At 46.2% G+C, this 18,304-nt stretch overlaps 2 protein-coding genes across 20 annotated transcripts in view; one reads left to right on the forward strand and one right to left on the reverse strand.

The window, feature by feature from the left end:
• The window catches only part of CLUAP1 (clusterin associated protein 1), a 31,622-nt gene extending 14,899 nt beyond the window's left edge, over positions 1-16,723 (forward strand). For 3 of the 8 annotated variants that reach the window (XM_012104035.5, XM_004020738.6, XM_012104038.5), the window contains 7 exons: positions 592-725; positions 2,792-2,933; positions 4,786-4,858; positions 5,722-5,799; positions 9,707-9,814; positions 10,944-10,999; positions 13,719-14,796. In XM_012104035.5, coding sequence (XP_011959425.1) covers positions 592-725; positions 2,792-2,933; positions 4,786-4,858; positions 5,722-5,799; positions 9,707-9,814; positions 10,944-10,999; positions 13,719-13,865 — 738 coding nt within the window. In that variant the 3' untranslated portion in view covers positions 13,866-14,796. Of the gene's footprint in view, positions 1-591; positions 726-2,791; positions 2,934-4,785; positions 4,859-5,721; positions 5,800-9,706; positions 9,815-10,943; positions 11,000-11,281; positions 11,339-13,718 lie in introns of all 8 variants that reach the window. The other 5 variants (XM_042239938.2, XM_060405954.1, XM_042239939.2 and 2 more) reach the window with 3 other exon arrangements.
• NLRC3 (NLR family CARD domain containing 3) overlaps positions 15,421-18,304 on the reverse strand; it is a 30,657-nt gene continuing 27,773 nt past the window's right edge. For 8 of the 12 annotated variants that reach the window (XM_042239920.2, XM_060405952.1, XM_042239929.2 and 5 more), the window contains one exon: positions 15,421-18,278. In XM_042239920.2, coding sequence (XP_042095854.1) covers positions 18,159-18,278 — 120 coding nt within the window. In that variant the 3' untranslated portion in view covers positions 15,421-18,158. The remainder of the gene's footprint in view (positions 18,279-18,304) is intronic. The other 4 variants (XM_042239928.2, XM_042239926.2, XM_042239927.2 and 1 more) reach the window with 1 other exon arrangement.

The raw sequence follows: 18,304 nt of genomic DNA on the forward strand, positions 1-18,304 counted from the left end.
TACTTTGGCCACCTGATGGGAAGAGTCAACTGATTGGAAAAGACCCTGATGCTGGGAAAGATGGAAGGCAAAAGATGAAGGGGGTGGCAGAGGATGATATGGTTGGATGGCATCATTGACTCAATGGACGTGAATTTGAGCAAACTCCAGGGAAGTGAAGCTGAGATAAAGCTTGTTTGTGCATCTGTTCTGTAAGTCAGTTCTTTGTAGCTTGGGAAAAGCCTGAACCAGGTAGATGAAGGCAGACCATCGCCTGCAGGTGAGGTGTAACAGGTGAGCCGACAGGTCTCAGGCTCTGCATAGGATACTTTCTTACGCAGGATTCTTTCCACCTGCGTTTGTTTCCCTGGGCAGAAACACCTTCTCATGGAAGAAAAATGGATACTTTTTTTCCTGGGCCTCTGTGATGTTCCTCCTGGAAATGGTGGGTTAAGTGAGCGATGGCTCGAGGGAGGGTTTGATCTGTTTGCTTCCCTTTGTTTCTGTTTCCCGAGGTCTTGCTGGGCCTGAGGAGTTGAGAAGCCCTTCTCTTTCAGAGTCGGGTCGAGGTCGTTACTGGACCTTGTCTCCTTCATGTCCTGTTAAATATAGGCACAGGTTCAGAAGACAAAAGACCTGCTCAATAACGTGGCCTCTGACGAAGCTAACTTAGAAGCCAAAATCGAAAAGAGGAAATTAGAGCTGGAAAGAAACCGGAAGCGACTGCAGACTCTGCAGAGCGTCAGGTAGGTGTGAACACCGGGCACGAGTGGAGGGCTGCCCCTGGGAGTCAGAGCAGATCGAGGGAGTGTGCGGTCAGTGGTGTTAGCCTTTCAGGCCGCGGGACGCTTCTGCTGCAGAATGTACGTGTGTCTCTTGTTCCAACAAGCACACTGTTGGGCTCCGTCTGTTGGCTGCTTTCGATATGTCTGGAAAACTGCTTTATTCTTGAACCCCCACTTGTAGCCTTCTGGCTTCTTGGAATGCAAGGCAAAATAAGTAAATCCAGATGGTGGAAGTTGTTATACAAGGCCTGGCTCCCCAGACCTGTGTCCTGCCATAAATTAGGTGGGAACAGAAACACTCATGCTTCTTGGTTAGAGCTGGTTTTAGAGTTTTGTAATTCCTCACTGGTAGTTCATCCTCTTCCCTTTCCAGTGTGTGCCTCACATTTTCTTGGGGTTCACTCTCTCCTCCTCCCACCTCTTTCTTTTTCTCTGCCTCCCTCCCCGCTTCCATCTCCCCTCCTCCCTCCCCCTCCCCCCCAGCTCTGTATCTGCTTTTCCTTGCTCTGCCCTGTTGCTCTTCGTCCCTGTTCATTCTTCCATTCTTTTTCTCTCTCCTTCCTCCTCTGTCCAGCTGCTGCGTCCGCTCTAAGCATGCCTTCCTTGTTTGGGACCTGGCATCTGGTCTGCACTCGGGCTGCTGTCCTGAGACTTGGGGGAAGGCAGCCCCTGGGGACAGCAGCCAGCAGCCCCGAGAGCACCAGGCTTCTCCTCCCCAGGGCACACCCAGCCCCTTCTGCCTCCGGATTCAGGGTCGCTGGATAGACTTGTCTCGTTAGAAGTTCTGCCTTTCAAGTTTAAACTCAGTTTTGTTAAGCCTCAGATCTGTTTTCCTCTACTCCAAGAGATTTTGAATAATTTTTCTAGTTTATCTGTTTATAGTTTTAAAAGAAGAGAGGTTTCTCTTTAAGATGAACAATAGAAAATAGAAAATTCAGCAAACCAGTTTAAACATTTTTTTTTAAGTTATTAAAAAGTATTATTTGTTTGGGTGCACCGGGTGTTAGTTACAGCATGTGGGATCTTGAGTTGTGGCTTGTGGGATCTGGTTCCCCGACCAGGGATAGAACATAGGCCTCCTGCATTGGGAGCAGGGAGTCTTAGTAACCGGGAAGTCACTGTTTTTAAGTTTCTTTATTTTGGTTTAATTAACACTTAGCTTTAATTTGTAGCAACCTTTGTTTCTTTTTATAGGGGACTGATTAAATTTTGGAACATGCAGGCAGCAGAGTATTGTGCCCAGCTAAGTTAATGCATGGAGCTTCTCAGGTGGCGCTAGTGGTAAAGAGCCCTCCTGTCAGTGCAGGAGACTGAGAGACAGGGGTTCGATCCCTGGGTCAGGAAGATCCCCTGGAGGAGGGAATGGCAACCCACTCCAGTATTCTTGCCTGGAGAATCCCATGGACAGAGGAGCCTGGCGAGCTACAGTCTATGGAGTTGCAACGAGTCAGACATGCCTGAAGTAATTTAGCATGCACGCACAAGATAATGCATACCTTTAATTTATTGATTTTTAGAGATGTATACAGTTTGTGATTATTTTTTAACTCTGTATTGAAATCTGTGCCATACCGAGTGAGAAAAAAAGACCCCAGAGCTTCATTTAAGATAATATACTTTAAAAAAAAAAGATGATATACTTAATGTTTGTTAAAGAGAAATGCATTTCTGTACATACCTATGCACCAGAAAGTCTGGAAGGATGAATGTCAAATATTAAGTGGTAACACCTAGTGATGAAATTAGGCATCATTTTAATTTTATTCTTAGTATTTTCAGGATTTTTTTCTAGCTTTTACAAAGAGCCCATCTTAATTTTTGATTAAATGTATCTTCCTTTTGTGGGGAGGGAAGAGCAAAGGAGAAATTAGCTTTTGTTACAGGAATGAAGAACCTCCCCTAGTTAAAGGCTTTCCAGAGAAAGCCAGGATGGAATCTGGAGCTCTGAATACCCATTTCAGACTACTGTATGTTTGGGTATTGGTTAACCGTTCCGTTTTTGTGTTTTTTTCATTTTGTTGTTTTAGGCCAGCGTTTATGGATGAATATGAGAAGATCGAGGAGGAATTGCAGAAGCAGTATGGAATTTATCTCGAGAAGTTTCGGAATCTGGCTTATCTGGAGCAGCAGCTGGAGGATCATCACAGGATGGAGCAGGAGAGGTTTGAGGTGAGTGCCAAGTCCCTTCTGCGCAGACCGTTGGTTCGGTTCCGGTGTGTTGCTTTGTACTTGTTGACTTGCCGATTTATAAAGAGCATCATGAAAAAAAAATATGGGATGAGTGTTTTTTCTCCCTGATCAGGCTCATGTGTTTCTACTGTTTCCTGGTTGTATAGCCTGGACTCAAAAGTTGTCAGGTTTTTGATGGCAGGTTTGGTCAGTCAGGGCTACAGACAGGGCCACCACGTGTGCGGGCTTAGAAATTCCTGGGCTGGCTTTAATGCTGTGTTGTCTTGAAATTCTTAATAATTCTAAACTGCATCTTATTTTGCACTGAGTCCCACAAATTATGTAACATATCCTGAGGAAAGATCTAAAAACTTGCTTGGTTAATTCACTGGAAGATTTTCAAGCCCTGGTTAATCGAATCATCCAAGACTGGCTTTTCAGAAACTGCTTTATAAAGAATTGTAGTTTATTGAGTATTGTGGGAAATAGGTATGACCTTGAACCTGACCAGTTGTTTTACAGGTTCCTCTCATCCCAGTGTGTAAAGTCATTTATGAAAGAGTATTTCAGGTCCCAGCCTCAGTTGATAAATATGGAATCAGAACTAAGGAAGTTGGATCGCTGTCATTTTGAATTGTCCTTATCCCCTAAGAATATTTCTCCTTAACCCAGGAATCATCATTTGAAATCTGTGTTCACAGTGAAACTGGTCTGCAACCTCCCTTTCCCCTGCTGTCCTTGACAACTTTTGGTATAAAGGTCATCCTTGCCTTCTTACAAACCTGGACATTTGAATTAGGTGACGGTACTTAGTTGTCCAAGAGAGCTGGCTGTGTGTGGCTTATCACGTTTATCTGGACAGGGAACCTGTTACCACTCTTGCTTCCGGCAGAGGCAGGAGTGGGGGACCCAGGACAGGCACATTTTGAGGACAGTGAAAAGCCCCTGGGGTTCTGGAAATCTTAAACACTAAGCGTCTTGGAAAGAGCAGTAAAGAGACAGTGAAAATAAGCTGACCATTTTGTACTGTTTCTGGGCCACCCCGGGCTCGGAGAACGTAAGGAAGAACACGCCTTGGGATGCGAGTGGGCAGCTGGGGCAACTTCTGAGGGGCCCCTCCCTGCCCACCGTCCTTTCAGCAGTACCTGCCGGCTCACACCTGCCGGCTCACACCTGCTCCTGGGCTTCTGGTACCTTGTCCCTCGGAACATCTCATCGTGGAACACTGCTTCCTTTGTAATGTTTAGAACAACAGCACCTTTTTTAAAGCCGATTTCCTCTCCTATTTTCTCTTGAGAATAATCAGGTTCACATTTTATAACCTAACTCAAGTATTGGCTTTTTAAAAAAATATCCTAGGAATGAAGATGAGTATTTCTTTCTTTCTTTTCCTATTTGATCACTTCCACCATTTAGCACCTCTCAGGGCTAGAATTGTGCAGGGGAGGAAAGTGGTAAAATTCATGCTTTATTTTATTAGTAAAAGGCCCAGAGTTGATGCGTCTGTTTGTGTGTCCACATCCCACACCAGCACGGGTGGCAGACATTTCGTTGTGTCATCACTTTTCTTTAGAGGCAGTTGGGTGTGATGGAAGGAGCATGGGTTTGGAGGCTGGACAGGCCCGTCTTGGCCAAATGTGTCCTTGCTGGGAGCCCCCCACTTCCATCCGGCTCCGGGGGTGATGACGGAGAAGGGGTATCAGGTTTCCTCTGCAGTCAGTTTCCCTCCCCTTCCTGTAGCTCAGTCTTTTCTGCTTTTGCATCACAAGTCTAGCAGTACTTACATGGTAAAGCAGAATAAAACAGTCCAAAAGGGTCCTTTCTCCTGGCTCTTGTTTCTCCTGCTCCACAGGAAACTGAGAGCACTCTCCGTCTGATGCAGAACAAGCTCAAGGAAGAAGGAAAACGCCTGCTCAAGAGCGGAAGTGAGTCCACACGTTTAAACAGACGTGCTTTTTCTGGACTAGTTTTCAGCCTTGGGAAACTTAACATGCACATTTTATTTTTTCAAAAGGTGATTTCCTCACAACTTTTATATCAGTACCATTTTAATTCAGGAGCTTAAGAGAGTGTGTTAAAAACTACTTACCATTTAAAGCACATTTGGTTTTCACACCAACTAAAATCTTATATTCCCCTATTTAAATGATAGTTATTAGTTGGAGTTATATGTAACTATGGAAGGAATCTTGTCTTCAGCAGTCTGTAGGGTTCCTTATTTTAGGGCAAACTGAGGGGCAGCAAGTATTGTGATGAGGTACAAGTGCATCTGCTTGAAGGTAGCCCCCACCACACCCCCAGCACATGTCCCCCCAAAGTCCAGAGTCCTTTGTCTAGGCCCTCACCTACAGAGAAATGGGGGCGACCTGCATGTAAGACCTAGATTCTGGGAAGGAGCTGTCCCCGAGGCTGGTCAGCCCGCTTCATCCACAAACTTCACCAGGGTGTCAGGCCAGCCCTGGGCACAGTAGCAGCACCCGATTGTCATGTGGGGTTGGTGACTGCATCTCCGAGACTCTCTTCTCACTTATTGCTCTCTTCTTGTGATGGCTTCTCTCGCGTGCTCACAGGAAGTGTCCCCGGGACAGCAGGCATGTGTGCTCTCTCTCTGTGTCTTTTCCTTCTGTATCTCTTTGCTATTGTACTTGTTATGTGCCTCTCTCTCCTGAATCTTAGGAAACTCTGTCTGGAAGAAGCATAGGGGACTGCTGGGGAATCCTATGGGGTGAGCTTAGAAAATTCCCTGGGCTTCTCTAGCCAAAGCAGCTGCTCACCTTTATGGTTCCAGGTCAGCCAGGAGTGCCTGACGCGGCCCTCGGTGATAAGCCTGCGTGGAGTGTGTCCCCCTCCGAGAGGCCCGGCACAGGTAAGAGCCTGGTTCCCCTGCATCCCGCTCCGCCCTGGACCAGCACATAGAGACCTTTCTCACTGAGCCTGCTTTATTCTTCTGAACTCAGACCTTAAGTTTGTGATTCATAGGTTTGGCATCTTATGAAAGAGATTCTCATGCGTATGTGTGATTTAGTGTTTCTGGTAAAGTAATTTTCAGTTTAAACCAGCCTAATGAAGGGTAATGCTTAATTAGTTTGTGGTAAGCAAAGAAGTCAGGAAAATAACTTATGAAGTGCCATTCTCAGTTCCGCTCATCCTGAGCTACTTAAGCTTCCCTGTCTGTCTTTGCTTTTCTACACATGTGAAGAACATTGCCCATAGTGGAACTAAAAGTGTTAGTCACTCAGTCGTATCCAACTCTTTGCAACCCCATGGACTGTAGGCCTCCAGGCTCCTCTGTCCATGGAATTCTCCAGGCAGGAATACTGGAGTGGGTAGTCATTCCCTTCTCCAGGGGATCTTTCTGACCCAGGGACTGAACCCAGGCCTCCTGCATTGGAGGTGGATTCTTTACCATCTGAGCCACCAGGGAAGCCCACCAGGGATATAAATGAGAGCTAGAAAGGAAGACTTCCTGAACTTTTCTTTATCTGTGAAAAAGTCCTCCTGAACAGAACAATCCAATAGTACATAGACTTGAATCGGAGGTGAGGATGAGCAAAATCCAAGATCTGGATGAGATCATTTTGTTCAGGCTACTCTGTGGGTAGCTGATTTAACCCAGCAAAGCATTACTGAGTATAGATTCTGGGTGCTGAGGACGTTTCAGTGGGCAGTAAATGGGGATCCTTGCCTTAAATGAATTGACAGGCTGGCGACATGCTTGGGGACAAACAAGCAAGCTGTTTGTGGAAGGTGAAGAATGCCACTGGGGGGAAGTGGAGCAGGTCAGGACGTAGGGAGGGCGTCACAGAATTGCAGTTGTAAAGAGGGGTCAGGGGAGACCACGAGGAGACTCTGTTTAAGCAAAGATTAAATCAGAGGAGCTGGGAAGGTGGGAGCTACCAGAGAGGGAAAGTCCAGAAAGGCTGGCAAGCCGGGCCTAGGGTCAGGGGTGAGTTTCGTTGAGCCAGGTAACATATGAACACACAGGGCTCAAGGTGGGTCGTGTGCTTGAGGGCTCACATCCAATGGAGACCGTTTTCTCTGTTAAGCAAGAAGGGAAGTCACCTCAGGTTTGGCTTTGGGGTTTGGAGTGAGGGGTTTGAGGGAGAGAAAGGCTGAGTAATTAGAGATGGAAAAGTGCCACAGGCCCCAGAGATTAAAAAGATTAAGTACTTTGTTCAGATGCCCAGTAATAAAAGTCAAGGGTGACTCTTCATCTCCCCAGCAGCGTCTTAAACCTTGTTCCTGGTGGTTAAGTGTCTAACTGGATCCTCTTAGAATTCAAGCACTGTAGCATTAGGACTGAAGGCCTCCTCTGACTTTATAAAAGTGACCCAGGAATGTCTTGAACATAGCTGAGTAGCCCTGCCATGAAGTGGAGAGCAGGTAGTCACACACGGTGCGCACACTCCCCGGGTGCCTGCCGCATCAGGTGTTGCCCCAGCGCCCAGCGATGGAGGAGGCGCCGAGGGAGCGCCCTGTCCTGAAGCCCTGGCTGTTCCTGGCCCTGAGCTCGTGTTCTTGAGCGCTTGAAACATGGCTAGGCCAAATTGAGATGCACTGTTTGTAGCAAATACACACCAGATTTTGAAGACTTGATATAAAAGGAAAGTAAAATTACTCATTAACATTTTTTTATGTTGGTTACTTATTAAAATGATGTTTTAGGTATATTGAGTTAAATAGAACATTATTGAAATTAATTCACCTGTTCCTTTTGCTTTAATGTACTTCCTGGAAAACTTTAAGTTGCGTCTGGGGCTGGCATATTTCTGTTGGGCAGTGCTTATCTAAAAGAAACCTATAATAAAAAACTGCCTATAGTTTAATCACTGGGGGTTTGATTTGAGTTTCTCTGAAATAGCTAATGAAATGGAGCATCTTTTTGTCTGCTTTTGGCTGTCTGTATATCTTCTTTGGGGAAATCTATTCTAGACCTTTGTGTATTTTTTAATTGGGTTATCTTTTTTTTTTTTAATGTTTATTTATTTATTTGGCTGCACTGGGTCTTGATTGTGGCATGTGGGATCTAGTTCCCTGACCAGGGATTAAACCCAGGCCTCTTACATTAGGAGCACTGAGTCTTAACTAGTGGACCACCAGGGAAGTCCCTGGGTTGTCTTTTTATTATTGAGTTATATGTTTTAGATAGTAGACCCTTATGTGATTTGTGAATATTTTCTGTCATTCACTTTCTAGATGCTGCCCTTTGTTGTTACAGAGCTTTAATCAAGTTCAGTTTATTAATTTTTTTTTCTTTTATTGCTGTGCTTTTAGTGACATGTTTGAGAAACTGCCGAATTCCAGGTCACCAAGATTTTCCCATGTGTTTTTTTCCTAGGTATTTTATCATTTTAATTCTTACATTTAGACCTCTGACCCAGTTCAGCTTAATCCTTTGTGTGTGGTATGAGGTAGGGGTCCAGCTCCATTCTTTTGCACGTGGCTGTCTACTTGTCCCAGCAGCGAAGTGTGTTCTTTCCCTGGTGAATCTTCCCAGCACGCTTGTTGGCTGTACTCATATTAATGTGTCGCTGACAACTCGACTTCAGTGATTTTTGTGTTAGCGCTGTTAACTTTACGTGCTTGACCCTCAGTCCGTTGCTGTGAGTTGTCAGAAGAAATCATACTGAGTCTGAGGTGCTTGTTTTAATGTTGGGTTAAAATCCATAGTATCATTTGCTTTGTATTGTATGGGGTGAAGACTTAATGTCACATTTTTTCTGGAGGAAGTAAAAAGTGAAATAATCTGAGGAGTGATTTCACATTACGCTCATTAATTCGTATTAATGTCTAATCCCATTCTCTGTAATGGCTTTTATAAGGGGGTAGTTTTTGGATTGATGGTGCTGAGGTCTTCTCAGGATGCTCTTACTGACACTTTCTACAGCTACTGGCCCTGGCCTCCGTGCTGTAGAGCACAGCGCTTTCCTCCAGGGTGGATGGAAGCAGAAAGCGTTTCCTCGGAGCCCACCCAGATGCAGCTGCCGTGTCATCACTGTCTACGGCAGGGCCTCATACACAAAGCATTATCACAGATGAACAGTGACTCTACTTCCAAAGTGTCTTAAGAGTCAGTGATCAGAACAGCAACTGCATTCTTCCAGTTCCATCCTTCTGAAACCTCTGCCACTCTCTGGGCACAAAAAAGTCTGGCTGGGCAGTGACGTCTTTTCCTCCCCACTGTGGAAACTCCTGTAGGTTTATAGGAAATGTTCGACCTGCACAAGACTCCAGAGGGGTGTTTAGGAGATTAATGTAAAAGACTGTTTCGTTGAGAACCACCTCTTTTTATCTTTGTAGTGAATTTTCTCCAGTTAAGAATATCACAGTCCCCAGTGTTCATTGCCAGTTACCAGGCAGTCGTTTGTCCCAGGCAGCCACTCAGGCCCTTCCTGGCTTGCCTCCAGGCTTGTTTTGCTGAACAGAGAATGGTGCCCCCCCCAACCCGCAAACTAACAAAGAACTTCCAACTCCCTTGACAGATGGCTGTCAGTGTTTTAGTTTTACATGCTGGAATAGTGTTTCTGATATAACTGACCCACTATTTTCTTGTTTTGAAAAAACTGTTTTTTAAAAAAACTAGCCTATCCTTGTCTGCATGAACCCTTCCCTAAGGAGCTATAGGCAATTCCCAAGAGACTTGTAGAGTCAGATGCATCCCAGGTAAAGCTGAGCAGCACAGATGGCTCTTCACAAGAGCCTCACTGGACAGGGGCTGCTTTAGAGGGATGATGGAGCTGCCCTTTTGTTTTGCCTCCTTGTGTCCCTGCCAGGTAACGATGACTCTGACATTGACATCCAGGAGGACGATGAATCCGACAGTGAACTGGAAGAGAGACGGCTGTCCAAGCTGCGGACGGCCATGGAGGTGCTCATGCAAGGTACCCCAGCCTCGCTCGCTCACCCCCTGCCCTGCCCCCGGGCCCAGGAAACCACAGCCGGACTGTGGTCAGGGCTGCTGGGTCTCCAGGCCCGTAAGCACCTGCCCTGTTGTTTATCAGGATCTTGCTCTTAACCTGCCTAGTGATCATCTTTGCTGCTGATACTCTTACCTTTGGCCCCAAGAAGAGCCAGGCTTGTAGTCTGGTGCTTCTCACAGAGGCCACGGAACATACTGCCTCCACCGAGGAGCTGAATTCTTTCCTTTTTGGGTCCAAACTGGTCTCAGTGCAATTACGTCCTTTATGCTCAGAGAATTAATGTACAGATAAGGGACCTACATGAGCATCTCTGCTGTTAAAACCTGTTTTTAGTTTCTGCCTTCTCACTGCAAAAGATTCAAGGAGTAAAATAATGTGGAGTGAATGTGGGTGCTTCCACGGGGCCTTCCTCATGTCCCACTGCCTACCGTATAGGGCTTGTGGCTTGGGGCTGGGTCCTTCTAAATTGCCTTTCTGCACATGCAAACACGCATAAATATACACATCACACACATACACCCATCACCAGGGGCCTTTCTCAGCCTTCAGGGGAGTGCAGCTCTCTGCCTCTACGTGGGAAGGATGGCTCTTGAGTTTTTGCAGAAGTCACACGTAGGTGACATTGACTTCCAGAGGAAGAGTGGAGAACCACTTTGGTTAATGATGCTGTTTTGAAGGATAAGATAGAGTGATACTTTTGTTTTTACTTTTTGAAGCCCAGGTGTGGATCCCAGTATAAGTGACTCTGGCCCACAAAGCGAGAACTTGTCTCTTCAGCAGAGAGCACACACCTCCATGTATTCTAGTGACAGGGTTCAGGGATTTTATTTTTCCCCCTGGGACATTTATAGGATGCATGTTTATTTTTCCAATCCACAACTCATGCTCAGATTTCATAGCCTTGTTCCTCTTTTCCGAAGTGGAGATGCAGCAGATCTGCTCCTGGTCTGCTTCTGAGTAGCTGGATGCTCCCTAAGTCAACTTTTTAGTGTGAATTCTTCTTTCCACTTTCTGAAAGGAAAGCAGATCTTGGTGCCCACTTCCTGCCTGTCTCATAGGTTCTCATGCTCTTCGCACTTCTCTTTCTCAGGACAACCCAGCAAGCACGTCGTGGGCACGATGCAGGGTGGAGACACGGACGATGATGTGAGTCCTGACCAGCCCCTTGAGCAGCCCTGGTCTTGGTGGTCCTGGGCCAGCCTTGTAGACTAGGTTGACCAAGGAGCTGAATGCATCTCACCAGTTTAGTATAAAGAGCTGCTTCTCAACCTGGCACGTTGCTGGGTCTGTGGCAGAGCTTGGCCTCCCACGGAGCTGACCTCTCATCTTTGCTTGTTGATGGCTCATTTCTTTTCTTTTCAAATGAACTTGCTTGCCCTACTTTGGTTTTTTCCTTCTCATTGTTCTTTCCATTCTTGCTTTCCAAAGATGGAAGTAGCACCAGCTTTCTTAGGTAAATGCAAGACTTCCAGCTCCAAGAAGCAGGTTGGTTTCCTTTTTTGCCTCATCCATTTGTGTGTGTGTGAGCTGCTCAGGGCCAGAGAGAACCTCCCCCAAGAGTGACGCCTGGTGTCCAGGGCAGGAAGCCACTTATGTGGTTTCCACAGTGGGTGGTGGAGTTACCTAAAGGTCCCTGTGTTAATGAGGGTGGGGGGGTGGATGCTGAGCCATGAAAGGTCATCAGGCCTCTGAACCGTATCCTAGAAAAGAAGGGCTGCTGTTGAGGGCTGGGGTCAAGACCAGCTCCATTCTTGGGAGAGGACATAAAAGGCAGGCTCTCCCGAGACCAGGGCCCAGAGAGGCTGTGACATGAGGCTGCCGGTGCCCTCAGCGTTATTGAATGAATAACTGACTGTGGGCCAACGGAATGGGGTCTGGTTGTTGGGGCTGCACCCTTCACTGCTCTGGACCTGCTGCTGTGTTGAGTCCCTGGCAGGGCTGTGAGGCCCAAGAGGTGAAGGGTGATTAGATTGATGGAGTCAGAGGCCTTCTATCCAGGTGAATGCTGCGTGTGTCTGGAGCCTGGCTCTAGCACAGAGCCTAGGCCGATATTCTTCAAAAGATGCCCTGATTGGGTCCCAGCAGTGTGGCCTGGGGAACACTGTCTGGCCCCCCTTCTTAGGATTTGTTTGATCGTTGGTATAGCTTTCTACTTTCCTTTCTTTCTTTTTTTTTTTTTTAGCTTTCTACTTTTCTGAGTGATCACCTTGTTTTATAGTTTAAAGTCTCCTCTGTGCCTATTGCTGCTTGTTAATTTCAAGGAGGCTGTTTCCATGCAACACCTTGGGTCTGTCCCACTCATTCACTCGCCAGGTCCTTGTTGAGTTCTGGTTGCATCCCAGGCACCGTTAGGGGTTGGGGAATACAGCAGTGAACAGAACCAATCCCTGCCTCCATGAGGCTTATATTCTAATGGTCATCAAGCAGATACATCAGGGGTCATTGTGGTAAGAAAAATAAAGCAGGTTCAGGGAAAAGAGTAACAGGGATGAGGGTTCTGACTGAGTGGTAGGGGAGGGTTGCGCTTGGGAGGGCCTGTGAGGAGTTGGGTGGAGGGCATCTGCAGGGGTCTATTCAGAAGTGAGGGTGGCGGTAGCAGCAGACTTGAGAAGCGGTGTTTCTGAGGTTAGAGCCGTCAGGTTTTGTTACTTGGACATGAAGTGTTAGAAATGCCCTGGTTGTGGCTTCGTTGGCTGAAAGTGTAGTTCTCACATTCCCAAGGCGGGCAGACCTCAGGGCCGGGCCTGGAGAGCAGGCAGGAGGTCTGGCTTGGTCATTCTGAGTCAGTCACCTGCTAGGCGTCCACATGCTGGTGCTGAGAAGCCAGTTGTATTCAGGTCTGGACTTCAGGTCTAAGCTGGAGACTGAATTTGGGAACCTCCTTAAGACCACCATGAGGGGGGACATGATTGCTTGGGGAGGGAGGTAGCGAGGAAGAGCAGAGGTCTGAGCCACCTCTGTATCGCAGTGGGCAGGGAGGGAGAGCGGGTCTGCACGCTTGACTAAGAAGATTCGAGAGTGAGCGGGGCGAGCACAGAAGAGGGTCTCGGGGGAGGGAGCAGTCTGGTGTTCGGGTCAGGAATGGAGAACTAATTACCTGTAGGATCTGAGTCCATTGACTGTTTCAGTCTTGGGGGCCTCGATGGGAGAGTGTGGCTGGAGGGTGCTGAGAGGGCAGAGAGCAGGGCCTGTGTGAGCTCAGAACTCGCTCAGGGGCTTGCTGTGAGGCCACAGGAGAGCAGGGCTGAGTAGCTGCGGAGGAGGACGGGCGACGCGTTAGGGTGTTTTATGTTTTTAAAGAGGGAAATTGTGCATTGGTGGGAATGGTCTGTATGGAGTGGCCGACCATTCTGGTTTCCCCAGGGGTACAGGACCTGCACTTTGAACAAGCTGGCTGAGTTGGTGACCCTTACCCAGATGATGAGAGAGAGAGAGAATGTTTCTTTTAGTTTGCTCCTTACACCCATTTCCTGAGTGGCTTTCCATCCAAAAGCCAAAGTAAGCCCCGCCGCCTGTCTCCCAAGCCCCCATCCTCCTGGCTGGCTGCTGCGACGAGGGGCGCTGGGGAGGAGCTCCATGCTGCTCCTGAGACAGAAGCAGGAAAGCCACCTGCAGCAGCAGCCTCGGCTCACATGCTGGTGTTTCAGGACACCCTTACGTATGTGTTACTGTCCCAGCCAGCGGTCCGTAGATCCTGGCCCTGTGCTTATGCCCCACAGTCTGACTGTTTCTCTTCCAGGCTCTCCCTTCGCATAGGTTTTGCTGGTTATTGAGCTGCTAGTGAAAACGCAAGGTAGGGTCTCTGCTGATGTGACATCAGCAACTGGAGGGGTCCCTCCGCTGTACTCAACTCTCTCTCCTGCAGGAAGACTTGGAGGACAGTGAGATTGACGTGGAGGATGACGAAGAGGACGACGACCTGGAGGACGAGAGCGTGGCGCTCTCAGCAGCCAAGCCCAGTCGAAGAGGCCGGAAACCCGAGCCCCTGGAGGAGAGTGACAGTGACTTCTGACCGTCGTGCCAAGGGACCTAGGCAGATTAAAAAGCCCTCAGATTTGTAGGGAGAGGGGGGATTAAGGAGGCAGAAGAAAACAGGCATTTGTTGGACAAGCCAGCTGGACTTGTTGTTAATGAAGCAAAGCCTGCTTCTGGTTTTGTTTCCTGGGTGTTGCTCACACATTCCAAAGCTTAAACAAGAACCAGACCCAGCCCCCCAGAGAATTTTTTTTTTTTTTTTTTTGCCTTTTCTATCTCCTAAAACTTTGGAAATGCATGTCTTCCTAGTGATTCACATCCACAGGGCAAAAGCTTTTGAGAAATAACAGCCAACACCATATAAGTCTTGGCTGTTATGTTTGTCGCACTTTTTCTCTAAAAGTCAGTGGGACCTTCCCAGACCTGGGGCTGAAACTCGGCACAGGACTCATTTCAGGAACTGGAGGGCAGTCAGGACATTTACGTTGTATCAGCTTTGAGTCTAGGCTTTAATTCACTCTGTAGTCTTATTTTCCTCCTTCTGCACGTTCACAATTCCAAGCTTTAAATGTATTTTCCTAACTAAAGTTTTCGGGAAGAAAGTAGTTAATTCAGATGAAAACCAGCTTTCCTTGAAAATCAGGCAACAGAGACATGCTCCAGGTCACACACACTTCATTTTCTTTCAGAAGGCTGACGTTCCTCCTTAGGAAGGAGGAAATTAAGGGAAGAGTGTTGGTACGTATTCAGGTTTCTGACTTAAAATAATAAACCATATTGAATTTAATAGAATGGCACTAGAAGAATTTCCCTTTTGTGGAGCGAGAAGTGACAGGTATGTGGATTTTGCTTTGCTTTGGTTTTGTTAATACAGAGAACAAGCACAGAGGAATTTTTGTTTACTTTTCAATTATAAAGTCAGAAGACTTGTGAAGTTCTTTATCTCAATAAATGTATTTTATTCCATATTTTTATACTATTAAGTTTTATTTGAAAGTATAATTATTTGTACCTGTAACATATAAATACTTCTTCAAGAAAAGTTCATGGATTATTACTGGATGTGTGACTTTTAGGAGACAGTGTGACAGTTATTTCTGTCTTTGCTTTTTTTTTCTGTCTTGCCCTAAATTTTACATAAGAGATTACTCTTTTTTTTTAAACATTCAGTGTTCAATTGATTCACCAATAATTTGAGCTATCCCATCTTTGATAAGCTGACTGGGGAGTAAGTGTGTTGGGAGTCACATGAACCTACTTGGAGGCCATGGCTTTTAAGCACAAGTTGCATCTTCTTGGATGTTACAGCTATGGTTTAGCTGAATCTGACCTGACTTCTATTTTTAAAAAAACAAAAATGTATTTGTTTCCCTCATGTGATTCTTTCTTCTGATGGGCTCTCACATGGGAACCCTGCCCAAGTCACAGAGGATGTGTCCAGTGTTTCTAGGTAATTGTGTCCCAGAATGAAGCTCAAGACAAAACAATATTTTAAGGAATATAAAAATCATCAGTCCCCAACAAGAGAATGTTTTCAATGTCTGGTATCAAAAATTACCAGGTGTAAGAAAAGTCAAGAAATGACCCAGAAATGCCAGGCAGTGGAAAAGGACAGACAATTATGACTGTATTCCGTATATTCAGACAACAGAGGAAAGCGTGAGCAGGCTGTGAGATGTGGAAGATGGAAAGTCTCTAGACTTTGAGAGCTACTGGAGGTTTAAAAACCAAGAGGGAAACCATACACACTGAGATAAGAGCAGATTAGACACTGCAGAAGAAAACGTGCTGACCCTGAAGACACGGCAGGTTTTCCAATATGGAATACAAAAAGACCCCCCAAGTCCCATTGTGTTGGTTATCCATTTATTGCCTCAGCTTCAAACTCACCTTCTGGTCTGCTCTATGCTGGTGAAGCTATTGCTTGTCAATCTCCTTGGAAGGAAAGCTATGACAGACCTAGGCTGTATTAAAAAGCAAAGACATAACTTTGCTGACAGAGGTCCAAGTAGTCAAGGCTGTGGTCTTTTCAGTAGTCTTGTATGTATGTGAGAGTTGGGCCATAAAGAAGGCCAGGTGCTGAAGAATTGACACTTTGAAACTGGTGCTGGAGAAGATTGTTGAGAGTCCTTTGGACAGCAAGGAGATCAAACTAGTCAATCCTAAAAGAAATCCACTCTGAATACTCATTGGAAGGACTGATGCTGAAACTCCAATACTTTGGGCCATCTGAAGTGAATAACCAACTCATTGGAAAAAGACCCCAATTCTGGGAAAGATTGAGGGCAGAAGAAGTGGGCAACAGAAGATGAGATGGTTGGATGGCATCACCAATTCAATGGACATGAACTTGGGCAAACTCTGGGAGATATTGAGGGACAGGGAGGTCTGCCATGCTGCAGTCTGTGGGGTTGCAAAGAATTGGACACAACTTGGTGACTGGACAACATGTTAAGCACGATCAGTAGGATGCTTGAGAGACTTTGAAGGAGGGAGGGGGCTCTCCTTCCAATTCTAGTGTGACTTGTGTTGAGGTCCCTGGAGAGCACATTTTAGCCCCTGAGGTTTCTCCAGGGCTAGTTTCCTGCAAGGCGCAGCTGTCTCCAGCACTTGACTGCTGTGACTCTTGTCCATCACCTTCTTAACTCAGCCAGAAACTGCAAACCAGAAGACAGTATAGCAACCTCTTGAAAGTGCTGAAAGAGAAGGCTATCCTCCTGGAATTCTATACCCAGAAACAGTACCTTTCAGAACCAGTAATCTAGTGAAGATTATATAAGACTTAACAGCAAATGTCCCTGCCTTCCAAATAATGTTATTTATAGCTGATTCTTTCCCCGCTAGTCTTGGATCCAATTAAAGCTCTTAAGTTGTTAAGACTCTCTAATAATAAAACAGTCCCAGCCTTTTTGTTTTTTTCATGATGTTGACAATTTTTAAGAGGCCCTGCTAGTTTTTCCCAGAACACCCCTCAATTTGGATTTTGTCTGACTTCCTTCATGATTAGATTCAGATAAATACTTTTGGCAGGAATAGTACATCAGTGACACGTCCTTCTCAGCCGTCACACTGGGGGCACAGGGTGTCCATTTCCCCATCATCAGTGATGTGGCGTTTAATCACTGACAAGGTGACATTTGCAAAATGTCTCCATTAAAAAAAATATTAACCAGCATATTCTTTTTTTTTTTTTTTTTTTAGCTTGTGGGATCTTAGTTTCCTCAACCAGAGATCTAACCCATGCCCCCTGCATTGGGAGCGCAGAGTCTTAACCTCTGGAATGCCAAGGAAATCCCCAAAATGGCTCCATTTTTATGGAGCCTTTGTAAATACCTCTCTGGGGTGATACTCAGAGACTGTATGATTTCCTCCCTTAATAGGATTTCATTCATGGTTATATCATCCAATGATGTTTCTTGCCCAAGTACTCATTTTTAAAGAAACATATGGAACAATCGTTCCTGTTCAAATTTAAAAATGATAATTATAGCTTCCATAACCATTTTCCTTGGTTTTGTAGTTGAAGAACCCCTGATGTTCATTTGGAATAGTTTTCCTTCCAACACTGAAAGGCATCTGAGGGAGTTTATGCCACGTGGAAGCTCAGTTGTCTTGCTCTCATGGGGAAGCTGTAGATGCAGAAGTGCTTTGGGGAACCTGATACAGAAAGATAGTATGAAGACATCGATATTTAACATGCTATTGATAACCACCATGCCAGATTCCAGGTGACATACAGTGGACATAATCTCTGCCTTTGAGAGATTTGGTAATGGGTGAAAGATGACAGAAACCTTGGATAACTTTTTTTGTCTGTGCTCCAGAATCCTATAATTAAAGCCTTCCTTTCTCTTCAGATTTTTTTTCCATATGACTCTAAAGATCATACTCCTGTAGCCTTTTCTTTTTGAAAAAAGACGTTCCCTCTGTCACTGATGCCAAATTGACACTCTTCGTGGGCTTGAAGATGGCAGTTCATTTCAGAGTGAGGGAGTGATTTTATCCAGGGCAATCATGATAAGAAAAGGTAGGGGCACGTTAAAGACCCCAGGATATAAATAGGCGCTGACTGGCTTCTTGCTGAGCTCTGAGACCCATCCCCGAGTCCCTTGCAGAAGACCGTCTGTTCTCCGTGCTGTAGCGGAGCGTCCCATCTCTCCCCTGCCTGGACTGACCCTGGACCAGGAGAGGGGCTCGTATGCTCCTCTGGCAGCACCTTTCCTGCCTCCTTGCAGGAGACCAGCGCTCTTGTGGGTCAGCATCATTCCCAGACCGCAGGAGGGCACCCTTGAGAAATGGTCCTTTTGTTGGAAAGCTTTCAGCTGTGTGTCTACCGGATCCACCAGGAACTTGTTTTGCTCACATTTCCACAGTGCACAAGGGAGCGTTTGTCTTGATAGCCTCCGAGATCATCCTGGCACCAGATTCTCCAATGTGGTTTCCCTGGAGACTGGAAGAGAAGGATCAGGATAGGGC

Source organism: Ovis aries, chromosome 24, assembly GCF_016772045.2.
Source record: "Ovis aries strain OAR_USU_Benz2616 breed Rambouillet chromosome 24, ARS-UI_Ramb_v3.0, whole genome shotgun sequence".
Classification (NCBI taxonomy): Eukaryota; Metazoa; Chordata; class Mammalia; order Artiodactyla; family Bovidae; genus Ovis; species Ovis aries.